Source organism: Dromiciops gliroides, chromosome 3 (assembly GCF_019393635.1).
Source record: "Dromiciops gliroides isolate mDroGli1 chromosome 3, mDroGli1.pri, whole genome shotgun sequence".
NCBI classification, from domain to species: Eukaryota; Metazoa; Chordata; class Mammalia; order Microbiotheria; family Microbiotheriidae; genus Dromiciops; species Dromiciops gliroides.
This window is the reverse complement of record NC_057863.1, coordinates 652,980,771-653,005,814: the sequence shown is the minus strand read 5'-3', so window position 1 is coordinate 653,005,814 and position 25,044 is coordinate 652,980,771. Positions and strand designations below refer to the sequence as shown.

Below are 25,044 nucleotides of genomic sequence, written 5' to 3'. Positions count from 1 at the left end.
TGAAATTAAAGATTTCAACAAGACATCCGCTCCAAAATGTCCAATAGGCAAGTGGAGAGTTGTGACAAGATGTCAATGGAGAAGTTAGAATTATCAGCATAGAGTGTAATCTGTAGGAGCTGTTATGATTACTCAGTAAATTTTTATAAAGGGAGAAGGGAAGAAGTTCCACTAGAGAGGCCTGTGAATCACCAATGTTCACCACACAAGGTTTGAAAGAAGATATAGAAAACAAGGCTGAGAGAGATCAGTCAGGTAGGTATGAGGAGAACCAGGAGAGATTAAAGTCATAAAAACATGAGTATTAAAAAGATCATCTACAGTGTCAAAAGCTGCAGATAGATCAATGAGATAATTAGATAGATCAATATGGTAATTAAGAGATTGTTTAACATACTTTAGAAAGTCTAGTCTTGGGCAGCTAGCTGGCACAGTGGATAGAGCACTGACTCTGAAGTTGGGAAAACCTGAGTTCAAATCTCACCTCGGACCCTTACTAGCTCTGTGACCCTGGGCAAGTCACTTAACCCCATTTGCTTAATATATCTGGGGGCCATCTTCAGTTGTTCTAAGCTCTCTCTCTCTCTTTCATAGATCTGATCTAGGTATTTCCCTTCTTTCAGACACACATGTTCTCTCTTTACTAACTTCTAATATACTTTAATAAATGCATAATGCCTAAACTGTTGCTGAACCTTCTAATTATAAGTAAATTCTGGCTAGTTTCCCTCACACTGGGGGGCAGATAAGGTGATTTAGTTTTACTTATCACAATTTATTGTCATTCTTGCAAGAATGGTCACCCATTGTGCAGCTGGTGGGTGCAAAGAATGAGGGCTCACAGGCTCCGTTTTAACCCTTAGTCCTTAATGTGAATGGACCCTCCTCTTTTTCTTCATTGATCAATTACTCAAGGATTACAATCTACACACAAAAACTAGCTAACCAGAATGTAGCATTCCTAACCCCAATTTCCATCATATTCTTTGGATTCTTAGCCAATGGTGGAAGTGACATAGGGACATTTCTTCAATCTTCCTTTTTATGGACACAACCCAGAAGAGGACCTTATTGAGACCAGCTCAGGGCTCCTTAAACCATGTGATCTTGTTTGCTGGAGGGAAGGAGGAGGACTGAGGCCTTTGTCCTCAAACAGGTCCAGAGGAGTGTAATCTGAATGGTGGCTCTTATATCCTTATTGAGAGGAGACCATTACCTATTTCCTCACAGAAAGGAACTACAAAACCCAAAATAAAATGTTTATGATTGTACAGATCAGACAGAGCACAGAGAAAAATGACAAAGATAAAAATAACATCTATATATAGCAACCTATAGAGTTAAGAAAGGCAGGTATATTAATACGTTGTTGGTAGAGCTATGAATTAGCGATGATAATATAAGGAAAGCTATAATAATAATAACTAGCATGTATACAGAGAATACTATGCCATACTGCACAGTGTAGCAAACTCTTTACATTATCTCCTTTGATACATGGCTGTAGAAACACTTATTTTCATTTTACAGTTGAGAACTGGGGAAAATGGAGGCTGTTATTTATTCAAGGGCATACAGTTAGTAAGGATTCAGACCCCAATAGGCTTTTGTACCTGCAAGGCTTTGGCCAAGTATGCTATTGAGGTCCAAGTAAACTTCTGTAACCTTGAACCATGGTCTCTACACCATTAGAAAGAAGAAAACTGGCTGCAGGACTAAGTTTTGATGAAAGCCCGTGTCACATGATTGGGTGTGCTAGTGTAGCTTTGTTGTCAGTAGCATGGGAGGTGGGGGAGGTAGGGTGATTGATCTCAGGATCAGTAAGCATCAGTTCTTGGGTTTTTAAACTTCTTTCAGATTCTTGGTTTTCTCAACCATGGAACCATCTGAAATAGCTTTATCTTTGGAACATAATTTCCATTTTAGAGAGGTTTCAGAGGCCATGTTGATCAGAAAAAGAAATCTAGTTTGCCTTCTTTTTGTTCTTCTTACCTGGAAGTGAAAAGCAAAACTTTAAGTTTGTCTGATAAAAAAGATGATAATTGAGTAGAAATCTGACAAAACAAACATGAATGTGGAAACCTTAGAAATGTTAATTTATTTGCACCATTGGGTATGAACAAAATTGTTCTAATAATCTATTATGGGAAAAACTCACCAAATTCCTAGGACCTTAATATATTCAAAGAATACTGAGAGACATAACTATAAAGAACAAAACCAGAGGAATTAGGGTGAATTGTTTACATTCTGAGGTTTGAGAAAGATAAAGAAAAGGGACAATAAAGGGAGGAATACACTAGTGAAAAAGGAAGAAGGAAGTAGAAATTGCTATTAGTGTTAGTATAATTGGGATTCACTAGAAAAGGCATATACAAAAATAGAGGAAAAGAAGGGGAAATAGGAATATAGGAGACTCACTTTTAACTGAATTACACAAGAAAACAATTTGGTGTAGAAGGACATTAGTCTAAACAAGGAAATCAGCATGGATTTGGAGCACATAAGAGGGGGCAGAGAAGCATACAATGAAAAATACTTTAGATAAAAAACTTTGAACTACTTAACACGGTTGATGAATTTAATGATCTACCATGTCTCTAGAGGACGTGCAATGTTTCATGTTATCCACCATTTAATGGAGAGGTAATGGAATTAGGTTCAGAAATATTTGTGCAGTTTTGGACATAAACACTGTGTGAATTAATTTTTCTTGACTGTGCACAATTATTAGAAGGCACCTTAATCTTAATTCTTAAATTGGGATTTTAAAGAGAGGATTAGCAATAGTCATGCCAAAAATCTGTGTCATTGAAAAACTGTCAATGGACAGAGGGGAAAAAAATAAGGAAGATCAGAAGGAAACACAGAAAAGCAATAGAATAAAATGCAGTCTTTGAAATGCATATGTGCATATTTGTATGCACAGGTATATGTTTCTATGGAGGTACATTATATGTGTACATATACATGTGCATGGGTATGTATAATTGTATATCATATGAATTTTGGCAATTCTTATATCAAATTCATAATATAAAATTATGTACATATAAATAACATATATGGTCAATATAATGTTTGCATATGCATGTATGTGAATACCCATATTAATATATATGTAAGTACTTATATATGTATGTGTATATAGGTATTATAAAGCAAGTGGTATGAGATGGAGGTCCAACAAGTCATATTCAGTTGTCTTCTTGTGTCCTGCTGTGAATATACAAATTCTCATTTTTTGATGAGCAGGCTGCTATCAGAAAGACCTAGAAGGAACTGCATGAGCTGATGCAAAGTGATACGTACTGTATACAAAATAACAACAATATTATGAGAGGATCTGCTTTGAATGACTCAGTTGTTTACAGCAATACAATGATCCAAGACAACTCTGAAGGTCTTAAGAAAAATGTAACCCGTGTACAGAGAACTGATGGCATTTAAATACAGATTGAAGCATAGTTCTTTGTTAGTTCCTTATCTGAAGTTTGTTTATGTCTGTTTTCTTTCACAACCTGGCTAATGTGGAAATGTTTTCCATGACTGTTCATGTATAGCTTATATTGAATTGCTTGAGTTCTTGGGGTGGGTGGGAGAGATGGAGGAAGACAATTTGGAACACAAAGTTTAAAAAAATTGATGACAAATTCTAATTTTTTTAAAAGTTAAAATGAGAATACCCCTGATACCACAATGATAACATGACTTGCGTAAAAGAAGTGCTAATACAAAGCATTACCAAGGACAGAAAAACACTATGACTACATTTATTTGATGTGTTATGATGAATGAAAAATCTGAGAGACATAATTTGTGGATAAATAATAATTTATTAATTATGTCTAGCAAATAATAACATGAGGTAATTAGGCCTTTTGGAAGTTGCAGACAAACTTTGGAGGCCCCTAAATGCTTAAATACTCTTGGAGAAGGGGTTGTACTTGATGGGCAGAAATCAACACTGATTGGTTAATAGTTTATATTTAATAGTCAATAAAATTATTTCATAATTTATTTCATAATTAATACAATCATTAATAAGTGAATGAATATTTTAATGAGAGGTTGGCTCATTCTAATGAGGGACTGGGTGTTGTGACTTTGAACATGTCACTCTTGGACAAAGGGACTCATCTCAAGCCAGAGCACTCCCACCTGGGGCAATGTATACAAAAGGAATCCACCTCCACCTAGTCAATGAACAATGAACAGTGATGGGGTAGGACTTCAACCTATATAAGATGGTTTGGATGGGGTGACACTTTGGGCTGGGTTAGAAATGCTCTTGAGAGGTTAGACTCTTAATGAGGAAGCAGAAAAAAACCCAGATTCCTCAATATTAGTAATTGGTTATTAATAATCATTTCTCTAATTCCCCCATTTGTTTCTTTTTTTTTAAATTTTTTAGTGAGGCAATTGGGGTTAAGTGACTTGCCCAGGGTCACACAGCTAGTAAGTGTTAAGTGTCTGAGGCCGGATTTGAACTCAGGTACTCCTGACTCCAGGGCCGGTGCTCTATCCAATGCGCCACCTAGCTGCCCCCCCCCATTTGTTTTTAAGATGCACAGGGAAAAGTAATGATCATATGGGGAGTCAGATTGGAATAATATCAGTTAGAGTGCCAATATTTCTAGCTTTGGGTAGATTCAGTTATTAAGGATCATATATCCTTGACTATGTATTAATTCTAATCTCACATTAACAACAGTAAGAGATTCACCACCAGCCCCCCCTGCAACACCTCCAACTCCCCACACACAATTTATCTTGCCATAGATAGATTTGATATGAGAGAAAGAAGCAGGGACATGAATATAACACATCAATATAGGTTCTAAAGTCCTAGCTCAAGACTCTGGATAAGTATGAGCAGTCAAGTATATGGAACCAGGTGGGCAGATGTCTTGAAAGGAAAATGAATTGAGAGTCCAACCTTACCCTACCTAAATTAATCTTATTCCAAGGGACAGATATCCAGTAGCCTTAGATCTCAGATGTCACTCCCATTAAGCTGCTGGTAATCTTCTTGAAAACACTCAGTTAATGTTGGTCAAAGGACACAACAAATCTAAGAATGAAATTCAAAAAAGATATTCAGGGTTCAAAAAAAGTTTTACTTCAAACAGTAAAAACACAGTAGGACTAGACACAATTGTGATCCATATTACTGGATCCACAAATTGTAATAAATTGGTTACAAATAAAAGTTATCAGGTCTTCTAAGAATCACACAAAAGATTTTTTACTTAAGCTTCATACAAAAGATTTTACTTAAGGAGAATCAGGTTCTTCACTTGCTTGGACTGTTTCTTGGTCTATGGATGACCCCAGGCCAACTTGCTAATCAACCAGCTTTGTGTGTTGTGGTTGTCAGCTTCTATGAGCCTGTGCCTCTCCCTCACCTGGGTCACTGCTACTCAAGCCTACCTCCTGATCCACAGCAGGGGTGAAAAACTCAAGTTCTGCTTCAGCACCAGCATAGACCCCTGTAGTCTCCCCCCTGCCAAGGGCTCAGCCCTCTCACCAGACTGTGAGTTTAGTTCCAGATGACACTGGCACTTCAGCTGATTCAGAGGCTCTGGGGGTCTCCTCTGATGAGGCCTCCATGTGACTGAATCTCTGTCAGGGTGACTGTGGTGTTGGGCTCCATTCCTGTCTCAGTATAGCAGCTCCCTCCTTCTAACCTTCCAAACCGTTCTTGGTTAGAAGATGATTTCAGCACATTCTTCTGTGAGTTTTGCTGCTCCAGGCATTGTCCTATGGCATTATTTGGATGTTTTTTGGAGTGATCCTGTCATGAGTTTGAGAGCTCACTACAAAGGATTTACTTAAACATTCCTTTCTAAAAGTTTTTATCTTTCTTTAAGAAAAGCTTAACATTTATCCTGATATAAAAAGGCACACAGAAGCTAATGATGTAATATAGGAAAACTCTAAGTTCTCATAGACATAACTGTAAACTTTCAGACTGACATTTATTGCTCATTCAATTCTTAAAGCAAAATAAATATTAAAAATAGGAATTTATTAAAACTAAGTTGGGCACCTAGGTGGCACAGTGTATGAAGCACCAGCCCTGGATTCAGGAGGACCTGAGTTAAAATCCAGCCTCATACACTTGACACTTACTAGCTGTTTGATCCTGGGCAAATCACGTAACCCTCGTTGCCCCACAAAAAAAGCAAAACCAGAACCAAAACCTAAGTTTCTCTAAAATGCCTTTGATATAAATAACTCTGAAAAGTACAATAAACAAATTGCTAATTACTACCCTGTCATCAAAAAGTGCAATCAGGAGGAGATTCAGTTTGCTAAGTGAAAAAGTGCCCCAAAATATCCAATCAAATAAGCTTTATCATAATAATCCCATGTAATTTAACTGAAAATCTTACAATTTTCATAAGGGATAGACCAAAATTTAGGTGCTCCTTCTTAAATACAGGCAAACTTGGAAGCCTATAATTTCTTAAACGAAAGTACTTCAGATCATTACCATCTATGGTCAACAGGCTTGATAAAATGACATAACAGTTTTCAAACTTTTTTTTCTTTAATAAGTAATAACTCAGCAACATCCAGATTACTAGAGAAATTGCTTTTCTAAAAGCATCTGACATGATAGTTTATCAAATTTCATAATATAAGAAATTTTAGAAATATAACAATATCACAAAGAATATTGTATATTCAAAACTTGAAACCAACCCCATTACCAATCAGGCGACCTCAATTCAGTTGAATGTGTTTCTAAATTTACACAGAAAATCACCCATCTCATCACCATTGGCACTGCATACCAGTCACATCTAAAACCCCATACAAAGTTATCAAGTACGAAGGAATTTCATCTAAGTGAAGAAATAGTAAGTCATCATTTATACAGCACTTGTCCTGACAATTCCCAGTTCCATATAACCCTTTCCCCTGTTTCCTCAAAAAGCAGGGTCAATCCTTTGACCTCTGCCTCTTTTACCTATCTTCGAGGCTTTCTAGAAAAAGAGCTGCCCTAAGTATTCAGCTTCCAATACCCATAACCATATAAATTATCCAATATAAACGTGTACTTCAAACATTTTACTAATACTTTTAATTCACACCTGTTATCATTAGGTTACCTTAAAATATGCTGGCCTAAAATGTCATAAGATTCTCTCTGAATGATTGGTTTTGGCCCTGACCAAAAAAAAAAGTAAGAAAGAAAGACCTAAGAAATGTGGTCTAATGGCAGGGCATGGTCCAATTTCCCCTGGCAGAACAAAGTACTTACACAGGAGTTAATTAAATAATTATCAATTTGAGGAATTATTTAAGATCCTACATAATAGGCACAGATCGCAATAACTTTCTGTCTGTCTGTCTCTCTATACACACTCACAGGTATATATGTACACATAACCATATTTGATATTTATATAGTGTTAAATTCATAATATGGGTTTTCCAAATACTTAGCCTGAAAGGTGGGTGGATAGGATTAACCAGATTGTTATCTAACCTTACTCATAGAGCAAAGCTGCAGAAAAATTTTCAGACCGTATTATCCAATGGTTAATCTGCCTTTTAAAATTTATTTATTTATTGGGGGAGGCAATTGGGGTTAAGTGACTTGCCCAGGGTCACATAGCTAGTAAGTGTTAAGTGTCTGAGGCCAGATTTGAACTCAGGTCCTTCTGACTCCAGCTGCCACTAGTCTGCCTTTTGAAAAAAATATGTTCTGACAAAAAAATATGAGAGACACAGTTTCTGGGTTATTTAATCATTTTATTAAAGATTGACAGGTTATTAACAAAAGGAGGTCTATTGGCCATCTCTCTCAGACCAAAAGACCCATAATGACAGGGGGATCTCAGTTCATATTTCCATCAAACTGGAGGAGGAACATGTCATAGAAGTAAAATCTAGTTATTTGATGTGATTGGAGGGGCTGCTATGTTAAAATGATGTCTGGCTAAAATTATAACAGAGTGAAGGGTGAGTTCCAGAGAAATTAAAGAGAAAAAAGCAAAGTAAAATTATTATGATAATCATTCACTGTAATGATAAACATATAAACTTACTGTTTTTAACTTTTCAAAGTTTTTTCTGAAAGGAATTTTTGGCCTTAAAGAGAACAATCCAAAGACATTGCAAAGAGTATTAATATCTCAATTATATGGATGAGAAAAGAGAATCAGTAAGTTCAAGATTTTTTAAATGTTATGGTGTTCCTAAATTATAGAGACAGGATTACAACCCAAGCATTTCTCTTTCTAATTTTGGCTCCTTATTCTCTATGTCGTATTTCCTCACAAAATAATTGGGGACCATTTCAACTCAGAGGACTTGAGGATGAAGGGGGAGACATGAAAAATGTTCATTCAACAAAAGTCCTGGTTTGATCTAATGGAAAGGTATGAAACATATGGCCATGACACCACACTGTGGCCCACGATACTCTTGATTTTGACTTGTAGTGGATTGAAATGTAATTTTGAAAAAAACTCGTGAAATTTATAAAAATGCAAGAAAACAAGAGATTCCCCCCCCCCATACCTTTCAGGGGCATATCTGTCCCATCATGACTCCATTTCTGATTTTCAAATCCAAGACTGGATTTGAACTCAGATCTTCTGACTCCAGGCCCAGTGCTCTATCAATGAGTCACGAGCTGCCTCTAAAACAGACAATATTACATTTTATAACAAAATCATTGTGCACTTCCCAGGTACCCTTATGTTTGCCTCATTGACCTCTCTTTCTATGTGAGTTTTTACATCATTGGTTTAATGGAAGGCAAAGTACATTTGAAATCAGGAGGCATGTTTAAGAAATGACTGTCACTTGTAATTGGTGTTACCAAAGGCAGGATGTTCCATGTGTGCACACTGAATACTCTATTCTAAAAGAGGAAAGAGTTTGGATGCATGATCACAGACATCCTTTCTATTACTAGGTCCTAAAATCCTTAGATTCCACTGTTTTTGACACACTCTCACCAGCTTCTGGAAGATATTTGTCTTTCATACTGTTAGGTCAGGAAACTGGCAGTTAGTATGGTTGAGGACATTGTGGCATAGCAGCCAAGAATAAGCCCTATGCCATAGGTCATACCAATATTTGAGGACTTGGGAGTCAGAGAAGATCAGCACAAAAGGGCTGATGGCTGGGAAACATGCTGCTAGGAGATCTAAGGTGGCCATGAACCAGGGCTGATGTTTGTCAAATGTAAAGTAATATAATACCAAGGCAGAATTAATGGAATACAAGGAGACATATGTGCTCACTAGTAGGATGACAGCATGAGTGGCTCTTTGCTCAGGGAATATCTTGGGAGAAAGCTGAGGATTGCGAATACTTTGGACTTGCTGGTGGTGTCTGTGCAGGAAAAGCACTAAGTAGGTAGTGGTTGAGATCATGAATCCAATACATATAAAATTAGGAATTGAAAACACAAGTGCAGAAAATGCAGCATTAAAAGAAGCAGGAGTTAAAATTGAACAATAGCCTAGTTTCCAGATCTTGGTATTATTAGTCAGATACCGTGAGTCATGCATAGTCCCAAGAAATATGAAATTTATCAGCAGGTAAAAACACCAGCACAAGAAGCAGGCAGGGACAGTGCACTTTGGGGCTTGGATTTTGAGTTTTGCCCACCTGGAGTTCCTAGGACTGATGGTGATGACCTGAAAACCACTCAAGATGCAGGTGATGCTGAGAGACACACTCCGGGCCACACCATGAACATAAATAATCAATTTACACCATAGAAGATCCAAGAAGTTTTGGAAGCCCAAGCCAACAATCACCTGAGGGATTCCCTTGGAGAGAAGCACTTTGGAGTTGGCCAAGGCTAATTGGACAAAAATGCACTCTTTTGGCCTCAGTCTGTGTCTAATGAATAAAGTGAAGGTGTATAGGCCCAGGAGGAAGAAATTCCCAAGAATCCCAACTCCCATCTGAATAAGAATGAGAATGCCCAAGACTTGGGAAATAAGCATCATTTTCTTCAAGTCTTGGGAAATAGAACAGTGGTCAGTGCTGACAAGTCATAGGACAAAAGGAAATATTTGTTAATTTTCTAAAGTGTGTTATTGAAGAGAATTGGGCTTCATTTGTGCAATACTGGGATGACCTTTGTGTTGGGATGAATTTTGATAGAATGCAGCTGGAGGGGTGGTGAGGCCTACTGAGATTTGTTTTAATTTTTTTTCTAAAATAAAAAATTACTACATAAAATCATGTTACCTTGTCAAAAAAGTTACTTCTCTAATCCTGTTGTCTCTCCTATTAAATTGGATAATAAATAGCTAATATCCACGATTTTCGAGGGGAACAAATGAGACAGTATGACAAGTGATTTGTCAGCATAAAAATAGTATAAATATATTAATTAATTATTATTGAGTATAGGCTTTATTAACAATAATTTATCTATGTCACCTTAGGAAAAATGATGAAAATTAATAGTTAGGAAGTGAGGGAAAAGACTTTTTATGCCATTCTCATTGTAATAAAGATTATAGGAAATGTTTTAAATCTTAAATTGAATAGTTTAGGAATTACAAAACTCCTCTAACCATTTAACAAAATAAAATATCTTTTAAAAAAAGGAAATGATCATATCTGTCCTTTGAAATATTATCAAGTGATACATTAATTCTATAATATTTTATACATTTTGGTATATATAATGTAAAAAATCATCATTTTATGATAAAAGACAAATGTAGAGAATGAAGTGGTTAATAAAGAAGCCTTTGTTAAACACAGATTTAGTGCTAGGTAATGTCCCAGGTACTTGGGATGAAAAATAAAGAAATGATCCCTATCCTCAAGAAAATAATATATCAAAAGTGATGGAAATGAAAATTATAGCAGTATACCTAATATCTCCATTTTTAAAAGACAGACCTAAAAAGGCATAAGATATATAAAAGTAGTAGTATAAATACCAATGTAGCAACAACAAGAATTTTAATCAACAACAGTATTATGACCTAGTATTTAAATAATCCCTAGTATTTGCCATTCACTGTGTTGAGTACTTCCTAAATATTATCTGAGACTACACTGAGCAAATACATAGCTTATACATATATCACATACTGTTACTGCCCTTCTATAATTATTTTTCATATTTCTCATTTTCATTCTGGTGTAGAGATGTCTCTGGGTTCTCCTTGTCTTAGCAAACACATCCTGTAAATTAAAGCAGAAAATAAAAAGGAAATTGGAACTAAATGAAAGACTAATTAGAAGGTTCTCCATGATGATATCATGAAGCAGGTGACAAAACGTATTAAGGGAAGGAAACATCACACCATAACACAAGTTACCATCTTGCATTGCAGTTTTCTCAGTCTGTATTCACAATAAGACCATCATGAAGAATAATTAGAATTGATATACCAGTGATGAAGGAGAAACTTGTAGAAGCAGAGGTGGAATAAACCTCGGAGGTCATTTTGTCAGTCAGTAATTCAATAAACATTTATTCAGAACTTACTAACTGCCAAACACTGTGCTAAGAATTGGAGATGCAAAGAAATGTAAAAGACAGTCCTGCAGCAGGATGGTGGCAGTATCAGAGGAAAGAAGAGGTTGCTTAGGAGAGATGTTATAAAGGCAAAATCAACTGGTCTTGACAAGAGTTTGCATAAGGGGTGGTGAGAGTGTAAGTATAAAGGATGACATTTCATTTGTCCTCCTGGGTGACTACAAAGATGTTGGTGCCTTCCAAATAATAGGAAAGTTCAGAAGATGGGAAGGTTTTGAGGGAAAGATACTGGGTTCAGTTTTGGACATTTAATAAATAAGATGTTGAAAGAACACCTAGTCAAAAAATGTCCAAAAGTCAGGTGAAGATGGGAGATGCAATTAGAGCTGGACATACAGCTTTGAGCATCATCAGCACAGAGAAAATATCTAATCTGTAGGAGTTGATAAGACCAGTAAGTGCAAAATCATATAGGGAGAAGAGAAGAATCAAAGAGAGAGGCCAGTGGAATACCAGTGTTTAGCAGGTCTGGCTTGAGTGAAGATTCAGAAAAGGAGGCTGAGAAGGAATAGTCAGGTAGGCAGGAAGAGAACCAGGAGAAAATAGTCATGAAAACAAAGAATATCAAGGAGAAGAAGGCCATCAGCAGCGGGTCAGTGGTTGTGGAGATGTCCATAAGAAGTGAGAAGAGTCCATTCAATATGGTAATTAAGGGGTTGTTAGCAATTTTGGAGAGAGCAGATTCAGCTGATGATAAGATGAGAAGCCAAACTATGGACAGTTAAGAAGAGAGAAAGAGAAGGGGCCTGCAATAGACAGCCTTATTACAGAGGTGAGCAAAGAAAAAGAGAGGGCAGATAAGGAATGGTATTAATCAGGAATGAATAGATCAAGTGAGAGTTTGTTGCTGTTGTTGCTGCTGTTCTGTTGGTGTTTTTCATCACATATGGGGCATGAGGGCACGTTTGGAGACACCAGGGAAGCAGCCAGAATATGAGGAGAGATTGAACATATAAGAGGGTGAGGATGATAGAGGTGATAATATGTTGGAGAAGACAGATACAGTGAAATCGCTTGTTCATGTAGAGATATTTCCCTTAAGAGGGACTACTTCTTAAATTGAGGTGAATAAAGGAGGAGATAGAAATTGAAGGCCTCTAAGAGGTTTGAGATGAAGAAAAGAGTGTAAGAAAAAAGCTTTTGGATGATGGTCTCTTTTTAAAAATAAAAAAATGAGGCAAAGTTCTCATCTGAGAGACAAGGGCAGGGGACCTGTGGGATGTCTGACGTGGAATGACAAGTTTTGGAAATATCACTGCAGTCATTGGCACAGTGAGTCAGTTTGGGAAGTTTGAAAAAACTGACTTGCTACATTAAAGACCCAGATAAGATTCCTGAGGTAGGAGGTAAAACTGAAAAAATATTCCCTTATTTAGTTCAGTCCCTTCATTTTCTAAGAATGGAAAAACATTTAAGCTTCATGTCTGAGAACACACAGACAATAAGAGCTTTTTTTATCAATTGGCAAACATGACAATTCATACAAAACCAGAAAAAGGTAAAATGAGAAATAAATCTACAATTTTGAGAATTAAGAACCAAAATTATCCTAAGTAATTATGGAAACAATAATTATTCTAGCTAAAATATGACACTTATTATGTATCAAGCACCTTCTAGTTGTCATCTCATCTGACCTTCAAAACAGCCATGTGTAGTAGGTGCTATTTCAACTGTCATTTTACAGATGAGGAAACTGAAGCAAATTGGTTTAATGACTTGCTCAGTCACTATATATATATATATATATATATATATATATATATATATATGTATATGTATATGTATATGTATATGTATATGTATATGTATATGTATATGTATATGTATATGTATATGTATATGTATATGTATATGTATATGTATATGTATATGTATATGTATATGTATATGTATATGTATATGTATATGTATATGTATATATATACACCCACACACATACATGGATATATTTATATATACATACATACATACATACATATATATAAAAATGTATAATTGTGTATCTGTGTTTTCTTACTTTCCCTCATCAAAATAGCATTTTGTATTTGGATTTTAACATATGATTTTAGAATAAATAAAGGTGACACAAAAGGAAAAAATGATGAAATAAATGGAGATAATCAGTTCTATGTAAATCAAGTCTGTCAGGGAAAAACAATCATTTGTGAGTGTCTGGAGAAACTTGTAAAGAAATAAAACTGAGGTAGGGAGTTACCATGAATGAAAGCAAAATCCTCTTAGTTCCTTCTGCTTCTAGTTTCTGTAAAAGACGTTTGAAAAAGGAATCAGATCAAAGATGGTTAGGGAGAGTATATGTGGATGAAAGAGGCTAGAGGAATTAGGACTTGGAGAAGACATTATAAGGAAAAGGAGACTCTAGCTGCTAAGAAACAATGAGCTTAAAAATAGGGAGGAGGAAAATGTGAAGATTAGTCAAAGTGACAGATTAAATTAGTGGAGTAGATTAGAAAAAGAGAGAGCATGCTGGTGCCATCCTTAAGGGATGTAGAAAAATGGTGATAGAAGCTCTTATGGAGAAAAAGGAAAAGTGCCTCGAGTGAGACTGGCAAAGGAGTTAAGAGACAATTCACTGGAAGCATTTTTACCCAAGGATGTTGAAACGTCATCCATGGGGGGGGGTATGAGGTCACAACATAGGAGAGGGAATGTCAATAAAGACAGGAATGCACTAAGATCCCAAGGAAAACTTCCCAGGAGGGTCCCACAGCATTTTCAAGATCTCTTTCCTATCCCATGACATACAGAGCCTGAATAATACTCTAGCACTTTAATTGGTTACTGGAAGGATTTTGTGCTTTTAAGCTTCTAGATGTGAAACACATAAAAAGATACCTGTTTATTCTCTGCTTCTAAGATGGAGGAAAGGGCTACACAAAGTAGAATGTTTCCTTTCTGCTTCTCTCTCTCTCTCTCTCTCTCTCTCTCTTTCTGTGTGTGTTTGTGCAATTCTGATGCAACAGGCAGGTCCTAGTAATAAGGCCTAGATTCTCTGATCTCATCTCTCTCCAGAGCTTGTGATGATCATGTCATGGGCAGGACCAGTGACATTAGTCTGCCAAGGGAAAAGGGATGTGTCTAAAAGAGTGAACTTTTGTCCCACATGAAAATGTCTTTAAGGAGTTCCACTGTTTGAGAATTCCCCATCTGTAATTACTAATTAATAATGACAATGGCCAATTTATCAATTAAACATGAAGAGAAGAGAAACTTTCCTGACCTCTAGAGGCCAGAGGAGCAGCTGGTATAGAGGTTGTCACAGGCAAAGGAAGGAGAACTAACACCTTGTTATGAGTACTTCCATTAGTAACCTCGGCCTGGTTTGGACTTTGGGGCTTGTACTGAGGGATCCCAAGTCTTTCTTTTTTACTCTTTTCTTTTAACTTCTCTGCTTTGTAATGCAATCTCTCAACATCAATTTATGTACTCTCAATTTCTAGAATTTGATCTCCTTACCTCCTACACCTTACAATGATGACCATCAAGAAATTGACTTTCTTCTCAGTAAGGAAAAGACATCACTTTTATAATGTCCCAACTCTCTTCACTCTGATAACTTCTTGTCTGGAAGATATATTTAAGACAGAAGAATAATAAAATTGGGGACTCTGTTGTAGTCTTATTATTTCTTCTGTAATGTGGTATATGTGTATGTTTCTATATGAGTTGTGTAACCTGCATTGAGTTGTTTTGCTGTGTGGATTATCTAATTCCACATGAATCAATAAGTTGCTTTCAGAAAAGCAAGATGCTTATTTCTTTTTTTTAAATTTTTTTTTTGTGTGTGTGAGGCAATTGGGGTTAAGTGACTTGCCCAGAGTCACACAGCTAGTAAGTGTTAAGTGTCTGAGGCCGGGTTTGAACTCAGGTCCTCCTGAATCCAGGGCCGGTGCTCTACCCACTGCACCACTGTGGTAAAAAGTTTTAACAGTCGGTTAGATAATGGAGAGACGCCAGTTTGTTTTTAGGACCACCCTTTTGGGGAAGAGACCAACAGCATGAGCTACGCACACCAGTCTGCCTGCGATGCACACCAGATTGCCTGCTGAGCACTCGACTTCTGGGGTGTGAGCTTAAAAGGCAAGGAGAGAAGGAAGTGGGGCTTTTTTCCTGCTCCGCTGGTCTCCTGGCTGCACTGCACAGACAGACGCGGACTGGAGTTTGACTCGGCCCGGCTCTCGGTTAACAGCACGCGCTTGACTCGGTCTCTCTCCCCAAAGGTGGCCTTGGGTTTTGGTGAGTTTTATACGGAATATAGACTAAGCCTAGACTGAAGATGATTTGTATTGTATTTCTACTTTCCTATCCTTCTAATCAACATCACCTTGTGACTACCATACAATAAAAGGTCTAACTAGAAAACCAGAAGCTTCTTCCATTTACTAGTCTGGGAGATAAATTAAGGGAAAGGTTAAGTAGGGGAGATTTATGATCTAATATCCAATTTTAATATCACAGTTTGGCGACCACGAAGGGATCTTAAGGACCCTCCTACCCTCTCTAGTTTGGCCATGAGCCACCTAATTTAGGGGACTTTCTCTTAAATACGCCCACTGACTTTGCCTCATTTGCCTAATCTCCCTTGCTTTAAGCCTCTAAAAGCCTTGCTTTAAACAGAAAAGCCAGCCCAGTTTAAAGGGCAAGATGCTCGAATATTCTACTATCCCTTTGATTTTTCTCATCGGAATGTATTGGGACAGCATAATGTCCCGACTTAGAGGAATAGTTTACTCAATGGTCCTTCGTAACATTATAGGTTTTTTCTTCATTCAGGCAGCAAAAAGTTTTTTGTATAATAGTCTAAGTGTGAATCTTTGGGAAAATACGTTTAATATAAGTAGAAATTTTATGCCTGCAATTGAAATACCTTTTAATACCACATCCATAGTTCATACGACTAAGGATTTTATTTTTGCTATTATCATTGTTATAATATGGGGGAAATTGTCACATATGGAGAGAGCCATCAAGATGGCTCTTTCTACTAGAGATGATCCAAGTTTAGAATCAGATCAGCAGAAACTGCTCCCCCTGCAGGAAACTATAGAACATACCAAAAAAAGGAGCACTAATTCAAGACAGAAAATATAGCCCCTTTAAACCAAGTGACTTGAGCGCATGGAAATCAATCATCCCTAGTTTTGAGAAAAATCCAAACACTGTAATTTCACAGTTAAGGACTATATTTAATATATATCAACCCACTTGGGCTGATGTTACTTGCCTTATGGAAACTTTACTGTCCCCAACTGAGATTACAGATATTATCTCAGCAGAAATGCCCTTGTTGTGAAGGGTAAGGCCGATATGGAATGACCTCTAAAGGATCCAGAGTGGAATTATAATAATGATAGGGATTTCCAAAGATTAAAAGATGCTAGAGAAACACTTCTGAAGGGAATGGAATCTTGCTCTAGAAAACTGGAAAACTGGCAGAAATTTTTAAGCCTACCTCAGGAGGCTAATGAAAGACCAAACAGATTTTATGATAGACTTTGTGAGGCCAGTAGACAGTACACCAGATTGGATCCAGTAGATTTAAGAGATTCCTATATCATTCTCAATACATTTGTTTATAATTCACTGCCAGAAATACACAGATACTTTCTGACACAATGTCCAGACTGGAGAACTCTCACAGTAGATAGGATTAAGGAACTTGCAAATTATGTCTTTGACTCACATGAGGAAGGTCCAGATCACCCTAAACAGAGCATTCTGGCACCGGCGATTCCTAGTCAGCCATGTGAACACTGGAACAAGGACACTAAGGTGTGTTGTTACTGTCGTAAGGAGGGGCATGAATTGAGAGAATGTAGGACTTGGAGAAGAAATTCTAATTCTAATTACAGGTGAAATCAAAATAGAAATAGATCTTTTTGGAGGAATACAGAAAGGCAGTACCAGAATAATGGTAACCAAGGTCCCTCTCAGAGGAGGGCACAGGAATGACGGGGTCTTGGGGAGGAATGGAACATAGATAATGAAAGCCATATATTCCCAGATCTGGATTTTTTGAATACACTTGTGCCAGTCCATTCACCTCCCCAGAGTAATGAACCACATGTCACCCTAAAAGTGGGGGAGACTTATTACGATTGTCTGCTAGACACAGGAGCCTCTAAATCAGTATTAGTAAGCAAACCAGATGCTGGGTGTAGACCTGTAGGATTTTTGAATGTAGTGGGAGTCTCAGGAAAGAGCCAGAGAGTGGCAAAATTGAATCCTTGCATGGTATCTATGGGGCCCTTAACAGTAGAACATTCATTTTTACTCATGCCTGATGCCCCTGTAAATTTATTAGGTCGTGATCTCCTTTGTAAGCTTAGAGCAACCATATCTTGTGCTCCAGATGGGGCTGTCTCCCTACAATTGCCAGAGGATACTGTTCATTTATTACCAATTTTATTTACAGAAGCTCAAGGAACAGCAGGGGAGGTATCCAAAATTCCCTCTGACATTCCTGAGTCTTTATGGGCCTCATCCCCTAATGAGGTGGGGCTCCTTAAGTCTGCCATACCTGTTACCTTTAAAGTTAAGGGGGGACCACCCCCCTCCATTCCACTGTATCCATTGTCTAGGGAAGCAATAGAAGGGATCACACCTATAATTGAGGCTTTGAAAAGCCAGGGTATTATTATTCCATGTCATCACTCTCCATGCAATACTCCCATTTTGCCAGTTAAAAAACCCAAGCCTGGGCCAGAGGGTAAACCTGTTTATCGTTTTGTGCAAGATCTTTGAGCGATTAATAATTATGTTATTCCTAGACATTCTATAGTTCTAAACCCGGCTATGATAATTTCATCCATTCCCTATGAATCTACATGTTTCACAGTGGTAGACCTTTGCTCTGCCTTTTTCTCCATACCAGTACATGAGGACTTCCAATATTTATTTGCTTTTACCTGGAAAAATACACAGTGGACCTGGACTAGACTCCCACAGGGATTTGTAGACAGTCCCACATTATTTTCCCAAATTTTACAGCAGGATCTGGCCTCTATTACCTTTAAAGGCTCCACACTAGTACAATATGTAGATGACTTACTTCTGGCCTCTCCTAATGCTGAAATTTGTCAGGAAGATAGCTGTCACTTACTGCTGGAGCTGCACAAGAGAGGACACAAGGTTTCCAAGTCAAAGGTACAATGGTGTTTGCCCCAGGTAGAATATTTAGGATTTATTTTGGCTGCTGGAACTCGTTCTGTCTCTTCTAAGTGAGTCCAGGCCATTCAACAACTCTCTGCCCCCTCTACTAAGAAGCAATTAAGAGCCATTCTGGGAGCAGCTGGGTACTGTAGACAATGGATACCCTCTTTTGGTGAAATTACTAAACCTCTCTCATAGCTCTAACAAAAAGTTCTGTCCCAGACATTTTACAGTTGGATCCCCAGCATCTCTCAGCCATAAAAGAATTAAAATGGGCCTTGTTATCAGCACCTGCCCTAGGACTACCAGATTATAGTAAGCCTTTCACTCTCTTTGTGCATGAACAAAGGGGGGTGGCTTCTGGAGTTCTGACTCAATCTCTGGGGCCTAACCAACGCCCTATAGCCTACTATTCAACTCAGCTGGACCCTGTAGCGGCTGGAGCACCACCTTGCCTTAGGGCAGTGGAAGCCACAACCCTTTTGGTAGAAAAAGCCTCTGATTTGGTCCTAGGTAACCCTCTAATGGTGCAATGCCCTCACAAAGTAGGGGCTCTATTACTACGTCACAGGACACAAGCCTTTTCAGATCAAAGGCTGGCTAAGTATGAAATAACCCTGTTAGGTAATGAGAATATCACTTTAAAACACTGCACAGTTCTTAATCCAGCAACGCTACTCCCTAACTTACCATTCTCGGGGGAACCATTGCACGACTGTGCTTCTTTAGTTAATATGGCTGAAAAACCCCGTGATGATCTTTTTGATACACCTTTAGAAAATCCTGATCTTGTACTCTATACAGATGGTTCCTCATTTATGAGCGAGGGAACCCGTTTTACTGGAGCTGCTGTAGTTTCTGATTATGACACCCTCTGGGCAACTTCTCTGCCTTTCCATTTTAGTGCACAGGCTGCTGAACTTGTGGCTCTTACACAGGCCTGTAATATAGCTAAAGATAAGAGTGCCACCATTTTTACTGACTCGAAATATGGCTTTGGCATATGCCACTTTATTGGTATGATTTGGCGTCAACGAGGCTTCCTAACATCCTCGGGCAAGGCTATTGCCAATGGGGACCTTATCAAGGACCTCTTAGATGCCCTGAAACTGCCTTCTTCCCTAGCCGTTGTACATTGCCCTGCCCACACAGGGAATAGTGATCCTGTTTCAAAGGGAAATGCACGAGCCGATTCTGCAGCCAAGCTTGCTGCATTACAAGCTCCTGAACATATATTTAACCTTTCACCTTCTGAGGATATTCCTTCCAACCTAACCTATGACGATTCTGAAGTAGAAAAGTGGAAAAAGAAATTTAAGGCGAAACAGATCAATGGCATCTGGGTGTTCCCCGTAAATTCTACCACCAGGTATGCCTCTCTGTTCACAGAAAAGGCCATTTTGGTACACAAGGCATTGTAGACTCTATTAAGAGAACCTCGATAGTACCAGGTGGGTGTGACTAACACAGCATCTCAAATCTGCTTGGGCTGCTACACATGTCAATCTTATAATCAGTAAGCTTTTAAGGCCAAAGCTTATGGAGGGTGTCCTCTAGCATATACACCTTTTGAGCACTTACAAATTGATTGTATTACTATGCCAAAAGCAGGACATTATAAATTTTGCCTTGTTATAGTTGATCAGCTCACTAGGTAGGTGGAGGCCTTTCCCAGCCCCCGAGCCACAGCTGCTTTTGTTGCCAAAATTCTTCTTAAAGAGATAGTACCTCGTTTTGGCCCATCAGCCTGCATTGATTCTGACAAAGGCACACATTTCACTGATTCGATTTTATCCCAAATCTACTCTTTCTTGGGAGTGACTCCAAAATTCCACACGCCCTACCATCCACAAAGTTCAGGCCAAGTTGAACGTATGAATAAAGAACTTAAGAGTATGATTGGCAAATTATGTACTGAAACCCATTTGAAATGGCCTGATGTTCTACCATTGGCATTATTCTATCTATGCAGTAGACCAAGAGGAGAACTTCATATATCTCCTTATGAAATGCTTTTTGGTCACCCTCCTATCCAAGCTAAAACTTTTTCCCCAGTTTATACATCACTGGTGGGAGGTGATACTTCTGTTGCCTCCTATATACAGGAATTACAAACCAGACTACGTGAACTCCATGAGGCAGGAGCTGTGGTCCAGGCAGGACCATTAGACTTTTCATTGCATAACTTCAACCCAGGAGATAAAATATATGTAAAGAATTTTTAGAGAACCAGTAGAACCCAACCTGCCTGCGAAGGACCTTTTCAGGTATTATTGACAACTCCTACTGCCATTAAAATTGGTGAAAAAGACTCATGGATTCATTGCTCTCATGTAAAGCCTGCACCATTCATAGGTGAAGAGATTTCAGATAGACCTGAGGTAGACGCTAAAGAGCTAAAAACCCTAATGATAGCAACTGTTAAAGAGCAAAGAGAGTTCAGAGGAAATAGGCAGTTCCCATTTGATAATCTCACTGATCAGTTAAATGCTTTGGGACTCAGCCTTCGTAAAGTATCAGGAGACAGAAATTGCCTTTTTAGGACTTTAGCAGACCAGCTAGAAGGTCACTGTAGAAATCATCTCAGACATAGACAAGAAGCTGCTTCTTATATGATTAACCATAGACAAGAGTTTGAGTCTTTTAGAGTAAATGACTCCCCTTTTGAGGAATATGTTGACGAATTAAAGAAATTTGGAAAGTGGGGAGGAAATGATACAATTGTAGCATTTGCTAAGCAGCATCAGCTGAATGTGGTAGTTCATCAGTTAAATCAGCCCTTATTGAAAATCAGTGGCACAGACAAAACTGATGCTAGAGAACTCCACATTTTCTACCATAAAGAACATTATGACAGCATTAGAAAGATCAATGACAATTCAGAAACCCCTACCACTTTGGCATGCAGAGAATTGGGGAACCAGTTAAAACAATGTGGCATACCCCAAACTCTAGCAGCTTAAATACCTTAAAATTTAACAAGCATTTCCTTCTACAGGCAAAGCACTGAAGTACATGGCCTAGTTTTCTGGCCCACCTCAATTTCTCCCACCCTTTCCCTACCCTATACCTATTTTTTAAAATCCTTTTTGTTTTTGTTTTTGTTTTGACTTTTGAAAGGCACTGAAAAGACCTGGAATTCACCACACCTTTAAGTTCTTTAAGAGCACAAAAGGGTGCTTAGCAAATCTTTTGCTTTTTATTTTTGGTTTTTGGTTTTGCTTTGTTTTGACTTTTGTTTCTTTTGCTTTTCTTTAAAAACCCAATTTTGTAAACTAAGTGACTTTTCAAAGACATTTTAAGTATATGCTGTGGGTGAGACCATCCAGCCTCAGAAGCTACCAGAATTATTCTTTTTTACTCTTTCTTTTTGAGAGAACCATGAGTTCTAATGAGTTTTATTTTATTTATTTTTCTTTCTCTTTTCTCTTTTATTGTGTTCTGTTTAACTAAAAAAGACCAGAAAGGGTTATTGAACCCTATTGCTTGATACCTCACTGAAAACCTTGAATATTGAATCTTGCTAATTGAAGTCTTACTTCTTTTTGATAAATTAATCACCACTTTAAGTATCTGCTACTGTTATACTAGAGAATTCATGTATAAGATGATGTGGTCTACTTGCTAAAAGAAGATTATGTAATAATGTCTAAAAGATGATAATGTAACAATGTCTAATATAATCAGCTATTTATATTCATTTATTATTTATATGTCATTATACTCTGGGTATGGTTTGGAATTATTGTATGTATCACTAATATACTCTCAGTTATGCAGCATAACATGCATTTTTACCATCATACTATCTTTGGTGAAATTAATATGAGATTTTGGAAGTATGGAAACTTATCATTTCAGAGACTAACTTGCTGTGAACTCTGATGCAGGCCCTGGAGAGAATATATGTGTAACAAAAGGAGAGACAGGTATACGTAAGTCCATGGTTTGCTTATGATGGTGACTATGTAGAGCACAATTACTAGGCACAGTCCAGTATTCATCCTCTCTCCCTCCTAATTTAACCTAATTTAACTGAACTTATTTATCTTTTTATCTCACTCAGTTGAACTCACCTGTGGCCTAGCACAATCACTAGCTGTCTCAGAACCATGAGATATGATAACCTTTCCGTAACATTTTCAGGTGTCATGAACACATACTAAATTTGGCTTTGATCCAGACACATGGTGGTAAAAAGTGTTACAGATTGCATAACTACCTCAACCCTCTATTAGAAGTCTAAGGATATAAAGGAGGGAATGTAATAGAATTTATTAATTTGATCATTGACAATGCTATGCTAAGGTTTAGTAAAAATACAGTAATTCAAATAGTTAAAGAAGAGAATCCAGCTTTCCAGACCAGAGTCCAGAATCCAGTTTTTCCAGACCAGAATCCAGACCAGAGTCCAGAATCCAGTTTCCTTCTGATGACATCTTACCACTTCAAGAAGACAAGAGAACTCAGAGACTTTATATGTTTTGTTAGTTTTTACTATCTCCTGTCTGTTATAACATACACTATCTGTAACATGTACTCTCTGCAGAGGCCCTCCCTTTGCAAGACTAATGTCAAAGCGTCGGTTCATGAGGAAAAAAAAAATCGCCCCTCTGGACAAAACTTTCTTCTCTTCCTTTTCTATATTGTTGTTCACATATTATTAGTTAGCAATAGTTATTATATTATTTTTACTGTTCCATCAAGGAAATATTTTGTTTCTTGAGGAACAAAAGGGGGGAATGTGGTAAAAAGTTTTAACAGTCGGTTAGATAATGGAGAGATGCCAGTTTTTTTTTAGGACCACCCTTTTGGGGAGGAGACCAACAGCATGAGCTACGCACACCAGTCCTCCTGCTGAGCACTCAACTTCTGGGGTGTGAGCTTAAAAGGCAAGGAGAGAAGGAAGTGGGGGTTTTTTCCTGCTCCGTTGGTCTCCTGGCTGCATTGCACAGACAGATGCGGACTGGAGTTTGACTCGGCCCGGCTCTCGGTTAACAGCACGCGCTTGACTCGGTCTCTCTCCCCAAAGGTGGCCTTGGGTTTTGGTGAGTTTTATACGGAATATAGACTAAGCCTAGACTGAAGATGATTTGTATTGTATTTCTACTTTCCTATCCTTCAAATCAACATCACCTTGTGACTACCATACAATAAAAGGTCTATCTAGAAAACCAGAAGCTTCTTTCATTTACTAGTCTGGGAGATAAATTAAGGGAAAGGTTAAGTAGGGGAGATTTATGATCTAATATCCAATTTTAATCTCACACCACCTAGCTGCCCCAAAATGCTTATTTCTAGCATCATTTTCCTTCATCCTTCTCTAAGGAGACTTTAATCCCCTTGCTAAAGGAAAGCAGGAGATTGAGGCCAGAATTTGGCCACTCTGCTCCACTGAGAGAGGGGTGGGGGTTGTAGGCTAGAATTATATCTATCTTCTCCCTTAAAATTATTACTCTAGGGGAAATGCTTTTTAGGCCCATATTGTTCTTCTCATTCTTATCCTTTAATAAGAAAGAACTGTCCCAAATTAGAGATCCCAGACTGGATTCCCTTCCTACCAGATGGCACTTCCACAATGCACATATAAATATAGAAATAAATAGCACAATAAACAAATAACATGATGCATATGTAAGTAAATAAATAGCAAAAAGGCCCATTTATCCACACCAATAGTAAAGAGAAATGAGAGAAATCATATATAGCAAACTATCTATCAAATGATAGAGAGTTAATGATCTGTTAATGATCTTACAGAAAGCAAGATAACTCAGCTTAACCTAGAGAGAGAGAGGGAGTCTTAGGTGTTTCCCACATGGAATGGAGGTATGATCAAGGTGTCAGGTTTTCTACATGTTGAATTCCTCCCAGTCACTTTTCCTTTCAAGTTACTGAAATGAATGTGAAACACCACATTTTTTTCTTCTCCAAGCTAGAAGCCCTAAAACCAATATCTGTCTTCCTTCTAGTTCTCTTCAGCTCCTCACTTCAGACAGGCAGATTGTATTGAATAAACCTATTGCACTGCTCTACTAGTCTGTTTCTTAGCCAGTACCAGATTCCTTTCATAATTACCACTTTATAATCCAGTTTGAGATTTCGTATGGATAGACCACTTCCCTTCACAGTTTTTCCCCTTGATTATTTTATTATCATTGACCTTTTTGTTCTTCCAGATGCTCAGGTCCTGCCATATGGCTCTTCATTCTCCACCCCCAAATTTTTACCAAACAATGAATCCTTATCGCCAAATCTTAAGACTTTACACTTGTCAATTAAAGATTATATTTATGTGCTGCTGTAAATTGTATGTCTAGTTTATTCCA

General features: G+C 37.8%; 1 protein-coding gene across 1 annotated transcript; it reads right to left on the bottom strand.

The window, feature by feature from the left end:
- Nucleotides 1–9,005: 9,005 nt before the first annotated feature.
- Nucleotides 9,006–9,983, bottom strand: LOC122748312 (vomeronasal type-1 receptor 4-like). The gene has a single exon (XM_043993973.1). It carries the CDS (start codon nucleotides 9,981–9,983, stop codon nucleotides 9,006–9,008), a length of 978 nt encoding a protein of 325 aa, XP_043849908.1.
- Nucleotides 9,984–25,044: the final 15,061 nt, after the last annotated feature.

Excerpts from the sequence above, each read along its gene's own strand:
- LOC122748312 (XM_043993973.1), bottom strand. The coding sequence starts at position 9,983 with ATGCTTATTTCCCAAGTCTTGGGCATTCTCATTCTTATTCAGATGGGA.